Genomic DNA, 6986 nt, shown 5'->3' with positions numbered 1-6986 from the left:
GACGTAACCCCTCTACTAAGAACTTTCACAAACCACTGGAAACTAGCCGTGAGCGCTGCTATCTCTACCTAGCTGTCTCTATTGGACTAATTAACCCTTTGACGACAGCGCGGCTCAGCGGTGAGCCGTACGGTTTCCAACGGTTATTTCTCGTGATTTCCTATTTTTTGAAAAAGTTTTTTGTATTTAGTTGGTTTATTATCTTCGAATAATATCACACACAACATGGGCACGGAAAAAGGTTTCTAACTTTTGAAAACAAGAAACGAATTCAAGCGTTAGTTGCAAATCACACTTTTTGTGCATTCTTTAGAAATATCCAATGCAAAATTGGCTTTTTCATTTACTACAAACAAACCAATAAAGTTTTTGATCTCAGCAGCATATGTGTCATTAAATTTAGAATCCTTTTCCTTTCCCTGTTTACTAGTTTCTTCGTCAATTACTGACAACACTTCTTTGTCCAAATATAGCTCGCAAAAATCTATAGGTTTGTGACAGCTACGTGACTGATCATGTGGACCAAATTGATTTTGAATTGACCAAACTGAAAAAATTTTCAGTCATCATGAGTTTCTGCGTCGCTTAACCATTCGTCTGTTCGCTCTCACTATCTGACACCGACAATCTCTCATTAATTCTCGAATATTACTCCTTATCCGCAAGCAGCATTGAAGATAGAACCGTTTTCTATAGTTTCTTAATCAGATTCATCAAATAGTCTTTTGAAACTGTTCTCTAAATCGTCTAACTCAGATTCGTCCATTTGTGCCCGCTAAAACTCACTTAACTGTATGTAAGCAGAATGAATGAAGGTAAAAAAGTCCTATAACAAGCGATTAGCAACAAATACAAGATAAATTATGTAAAAAAGAAAGAATTTGTACACAGAAAAAAAAGTGGTAACCGTGGGACAACGCGGCCCACGGTTAACGTTGAGCCGCAGCTGCACGGTGCCCTAAAACGTGCCTGTCCCACGTTCCACACACACAAAAACGTGTACTATCGCCAATGGGTTAATTGGCTTACCTATCTAGCGGCTGCCATTGTTGGCATCTTTGATGTTGTATTTTGGAGTTGTCTGTTTCTCAACCGCGAGCCGAATAAATTTTGAAAAAAATTGTGGTTTTGGCCACAACATGCAACTTTGCTCCGCTAGATGACCGCTGCCGCGAAGCAATCACACGAAAAGTAACTGTAAGTTTAACGCCGTTCTCTATCGTCTACGTCAATCGAGCCGAATCCATTTTCACGGTCTAGCAGCGTCAACATCCAGCCACCCAATGCGCCACGCTACTCCACAACAACCGAGCCGCACGAAGGAATCCATCACTCAAACTTGAAGTTGCTATCGTGATCTAACCATTCTTATTGTTGTCGCCCGCGGCAGAAACACCGATCCCGATGATCATGAAGGGGCGTGGTATAAAGATACTACTCGCTGTTATAGTCGTTCTTGTTACAATTTACTTGTATCGTTCAGGAGTGCAGCAGATAACGTTCTTCCCACTCACTCAATTGCTCGCCTTCATTGCACATTTCCTGTCTGCCTTGTATTTTATAATAAACATTCCACTGAACCACCATTTTAGTCTGTCTAAACGGGTAGTGAAAACTCTAAGTCTCTATCATCCACTAAATAATAATCTTTGTTAGGAAAACTGTCATTTTAGCACAGAGAGGTCGCAGTTGGGATGAGGAAGCTAACATCAAATTAGAAAGGTGATTTGCAGGGCTCAAACTTCATCTGATGTATGGCTAATTCCATATTTTGATGTGGTCGTGAATCCAGTGTAAAAATACTTAACCATCAGCAAAAATGCTGATGAGAAAGCATGGATTTGTCTGACGACCTGTGAGAAGTTTTAGCAGACACAAAATCATTGCATTCACTCATGGAGACAAACTTTGCGAATGGTTCCATAATTTTGTATGCATTCATACCATAGCCTGACAGGTACGCCGATTACATTCATATACCAGGGTTAAAACAAAATGAAGCACGGTGCAGTTGCGTTCGCAGCTTCTCTCGAAGTGGTGCGGTGGAGCGTACTGGAACCCTTGCTGGCACACCCATCGCTGCGTTTTACGATGGTCCAACCTCAGTTCCAACTGCTGCCTCCATTGCGCCGTTTCGAGGGTGTACGCAAATGTACCGTGCTTCATTTCGTTTTGAGACGACTATAGGTTAGATACTATACAGTTCTCGTCAGATTTTGTTAGAGTATTTGTGTTTTTTGAAAACCATAGTCAATGATGTGCTCTTAACCTTCAGAACCTCCAGTAAAATAGTACTTGAAGTGTTTTGTAATTTATCTATCTGTACCAGTGTCACACTTCCACTTTTTAAATGCCTTGCCGTTAAAATACTGTGAACTACACATTTGACCAATTTGTTTGATCTTGTTGTCGTTGCGCTGTACAGATAAGGCTTAGATGGAATTGTTTTGCATCTGATGAGAGTTACTGCATGGACAAAGCAAAAGTTTCACTCAAACAAAAACCACGACCTGGAATGGTACACTTTACCTGTTTTTTCATGAGAAATATTCGTAGGGAAAAGATCTTAAATGGAAAGGTTAAAGTGGATAAGTTGACTGCGGCTAATAAATCTACATGGGTGCGGGACAAGAGGTACCCGTGAAAACCGGTTGACCGCTCCAGTCCTCCCTTCAGCACCGCGCTCCTCCGCGTAATTACGGCTGCCGCTCCGCCAGCTAGATATCCTCCACGACCGCCTGAGATCACCTACACCCCGCCTCCTTATTCTCTCTGATCAACGCCGAGCGCGACGTTCGCGCCGCGACGAGGCTGTGGATAGTACGAATTTTGAAGGGAGGGTTAGTGAAAAACGAATTGCCGCAGTGAATTCTACGGATATAGTAAACTAAGCGCATATTATTGGGAATAAAAGAGAAGAAGAAGATCCTTCTATCCAATGTAAATATACATAAGTAAAAATTATCTCAAAAGATGCTACAGGGAAAAGAATAACATGCATACATTTTCATACATCTCATAATTTAACACATTTCACGACCTAAGTCTTCTATATAAACTAGCTGTGCAGAAGTATGTGGTTGTCACGATGCCATTCACGAATTCGTGTTCAACTTTCAACTGCAGCAGCTATAATAACAGCAACTTTATGCGCTTATTACTTTGTATACATTCTTCATACTCCTTTTTGCATTTTACCTTACAAAATTTTACATAGATATAATGTTTATATAGAGCGCATGTCAAATATTTCAATATTTGCTTGTACGTTTTATACAGTTTTATATAATAGAACTTTGTATGGTTCTTCAAACTTTTTCAACAGTGTTTTATCGCTTCATTTCTATCTATTCTCTGCATAAAATCAATATGACAGGTTAGGTGTATTAGTGGCGAACAGAGACCTTTGTGTCTTCGAGATATACCTTTAGGTACAGTGTATTTCTGCGAGGCATTATTCGCGCTTCGTTAGTCGTTGGATGCCAGTTTTCCCAGCTAGATAAGCAAAAAGAAATTCTTAGAAAGCGCAAAAAAAGTAAAGAGGATAGCATAACACCGATCAGTGAGACATTTTTTTGAAACATCTCTTACATTCCCAGAGAAGAATGAGTGTTTTCCACCTAACAACTCGAAACTGGATAATTTAGTTTTCACTCGCATTTCTAAATCGCATGTCACTTATACAAACCTATTTCATCCTTTCCTTTTTTATATTAACTTACAAGCACACTTTATGTAGACCTTCAAACGACTAATACCAGGTACTTTCCTTTCCGTTCGATTTTAAAAGCGCATCATAAGAGCTGTAGGCGCGGAGAAAAAAATCGTTGTAAGAGCGGTAGACGCGGCGAAATGGGAGGGGAAAGTGGCGTGGGCGGGGTGTCTTAAAAGACGTAGCACAAGAGGAGCAATCAGGCTACTGTAGCGACTATGACGGTATCAGGAGACGCGCGGTGCAATTAACGACGCCTATTAGCCTCCTGGATACGCGGTGGCACATCATACGGGTACTTCTTGACAGTTCCCCAATCCTCTTGGGTTGCACCACCGCGTCCACTTCAATATAGAATCATTTGAAGTTTACGAACGTGTAACTAGCCTGTACAATGACGGGGGTAGCCAATGCATCAAGTTAGCGTTTCTATCTTTCCAAATAAGTGTTGTAGGGGCTAAGACGGAATCGAACGTTCGATCGATCACAGCCACAGCGGAACCTCTTACCTACTGCGCTACACCGCCCTGAAGTAGGAAGATATTGGACTTAAATCAATCCATTCGTCGCTATTCCATGTTCTGCGAAACCTTACGTCTCGCCTGACCTGCCGATTCACGCCGAGTGTCCTCAGGTCCTCTTTCACTGTCTCAATTAACAACTTCCGTTTTCGGCCGGGTGGCTTCTTCCAGCTTTAACCCGACAAACTCCTCAGAACTCGTTGAACAAGGCGATCCGGAGGTCTCCTTAACATATGACCGAAGAAGCGAAGACGATTTACTTATATCCACTTTCGATGGTGGTGAAAAACGTTGATATCTTCCACATGTCATCCGCCAGTGTACCACATCAATTTCTGCGTAAAGATCTTCATTGTGACATACCCTAGGCCAAAAATAGCCACGTAGCCATCTAAGCAGCTTTCGTGATGTGTAGTCAAGCCTCTCCATCACCGTAGATGGTGCTGTCCAAGTCTCCGATCCGTACATCATGATGGGGCGAATTGCGGATAGGTAGACTCGCAGCTTGACTGCGTCGGTGAAGGTGGTCGACCACAGGCATTTCGTTAAAGAGTTAAATGCAGAAGTGGCCTTAGCGCATCTTTGCTGAACATCTCTCTCGTAGCTGCCGTTGTTCTTCAGCATACAGCCCAGGTAACAGAACTCATCGACGAGTTCCATCGGTTGTCCGTCCACTCTGATTCCTGTTCGAGGTCTTGAGGAGATCCACATCTGTTTGCATTTATCAGGGACTAGACGTAGTCCATAGGCTGTAGCCAACTTCGATACAAGGTTGACAACATTTTGAAGTTTCGTACTGCTTTCCGCGAATATAACAACATCGTCAGCGCACTCGAAACAGGTCAAGGGGCGCCCTGATGGTGCTATCGACCAGGACGAAAGCCAACTTGCTCGTCGCGCGCTGTTTCTCCGCGATCTTTAATGAGTCGGTCCACGATAATGCACTCCAACACCTCACACATAACACGCAACAAAGAGATTCCTCAATAATTCCTAGGGTCCTTGACGGATAACTTCTTGTGGAGGAGAATTATGATAGCGTGTCTCCACGAATCAGGCATCCTTTTGTCTATCCATATTGAACGGATGATCTTTGTCATTTCACGATTCCCAGACGGAAGAAGATATTTCAGCATTTCTGCGCTAATCCCGTCGTCGTCACAGATTTTCCATTTTTCATCTTTTGGATACAGACCAGAACCTCCGACTCGGTCGGTAGCTCCTCGTTAACCGCATATGTCGGCCTATGAATGTGTTCGAGTTCAGAAGCTGACGGTGCTAGCCGGTTCAGCAAAGTTTTGAAGTGTTCTCTCCAAATTAGAAGGGTTGCTTTACCGACAGCTACTCCATTGGCAGTGTTAAGGACAGGTGAATATCTTTTCATTTTGTGGCTATACTGTTTTAGTAGAGTATAGGCTTTCCGTGGGTTCATGTCCTCCCACGCCCTCTCAAACTCCATCGCTCTTGACGTCCACTCGTTATTGTGGTCTTGTTGCAGTTGACGACGCAGCTTCCTTCTAAGACGCTTTTCCTGGTTGAAGTCACCAGCGCTGCGCGCGACACATACAGAATTGTACTTGGATTTTGTTTCCGCAGATGCAAAGACAAACTTCTTCCGCGGCAATAGAAGCAGGAGTGCTTCCTTTGCAGCGTCCTGGATGCACTTTGTGAAGGAAAACGCATCTCTAAGCTTCTTCCTGGTCTGTACTCCAACATGAATAGACACACGTTGGTGGAATTTCGTTCTGCATTCTTCGTTTTTCAGAGCTGCCATGTCGATTTTCGGTTAAAGAGGAACTCCTCGGTTTCTCTTGTGGAACCATATCCTGAAGCTGAGAAGAAGTGGACAGTGGTCAAAGTCGAAAGCGACGTCCCAAACAGCTCTAGATTTTCAGACATCTAACTGAGGAACGTTCCTCGCCAGAACGTAGTCGAGCTGAAGTTTAAGAGCCTCCATCTTCCGCTTGCGCTGCTGTTCAAGCGTTAAAAAGGTTGATCCCTTCCACGTGAGCTGATGGCGTCGATGGTTCCTCTTAAACGTGCAAGCGATGGTGAGGTCCGTTTGTTCGCACAAGTCGACCAAACAGTCACCGCTGTCCGACGTGCGCTCCGCTGGATAATACCATTTTCCTATCACATCGGATTGTTGTTCGAGTCCCATCTTCGTATTTGTGTCGATTCCGACAATGACCACCTGCTGACTTGGTATTTTAGACATCAATGGATTGAGTTCATCATAGAAGGTGTCCTTACTGTTGTCCTTAGCGGTTTCCGTAGGTGCGTGAGCACTTACGATCCAGAGTTTACGTCTTCTGCGATCCCGCTGTCGTAGAAAGGCGCATCTAGACGACGTTGAGTTAAATTGCTCCACCAGGTTCTTGTAATCGTTCCTCACAGTTATCACGCAGCCACCTACTTTGCTCTCATCAGCATCGCCGTAGAATATGGTGTAATTTTCGATGCTGATGACGGGCCGATCTCTCATGCGTGTTTCCTGCAGTGCAGCAGAAGGCACACAGAGATATCGCAGAGACCTAGATAGGACGGCTTGTTGGAGCTCTCTTGCTAGCGTTCGGCAGTTACGAAGCGAATGGTTGTTGCCAAAGATTCCATGATCCTTTCAAGCAGTTAACCTTTCAGATTATGGGCTTTGGCGACATGGTGGACGACAAAACCTTTTCGCAATGTATGGGAATCTTTCCCCATATAACAGTGCAGGTTATATAGCTCGTACGTTCCCAATGCGTACACTC

The 6986-nt window shown here is 43.7% G+C and overlaps 3 protein-coding genes across 3 annotated transcripts; all 3 read right to left on the bottom strand.

The window, feature by feature from the left end:
* Positions 1-4362: 4362 nt before the first annotated feature.
* Positions 4363-4944, bottom strand: RB195_024408 (uncharacterized protein; the record flags this gene model as incomplete). The annotated part of the gene is made up of 1 exon (XM_064212171.1): positions 4363-4944. The coding sequence occupies one exon, from the start codon at positions 4942-4944 to the stop codon at positions 4363-4365; it is 582 nt and encodes a 193-aa protein (XP_064068052.1).
* A 418-nt stretch (positions 4945-5362) lies between these two features.
* On the bottom strand, positions 5363-6007 carry RB195_024407 (uncharacterized protein; the record flags this gene model as incomplete). The annotated part of the gene is made up of 1 exon (XM_064212170.1): positions 5363-6007. The coding sequence occupies one exon, from the start codon at positions 6005-6007 to the stop codon at positions 5363-5365; it is 645 nt and encodes a 214-aa protein (XP_064068051.1).
* Positions 6008-6124: 117 nt separating this feature from the next.
* RB195_024406 (uncharacterized protein) lies at positions 6125-6718 on the bottom strand (the record flags this gene model as incomplete). Its single annotated transcript, XM_064212169.1, has 1 exon — positions 6125-6718. One exon carries the CDS (start codon positions 6716-6718, stop codon positions 6125-6127), a length of 594 nt encoding a protein of 197 aa, XP_064068050.1.
* Positions 6719-6986: the final 268 nt, after the last annotated feature.

Source organism: Necator americanus, chromosome X (assembly GCF_031761385.1).
Source record: "Necator americanus strain Aroian chromosome X, whole genome shotgun sequence".
Classification (NCBI taxonomy): Eukaryota; Metazoa; Nematoda; class Chromadorea; order Rhabditida; family Ancylostomatidae; genus Necator; species Necator americanus.
This window is presented reverse-complemented; position numbering and strand designations above follow the sequence as displayed.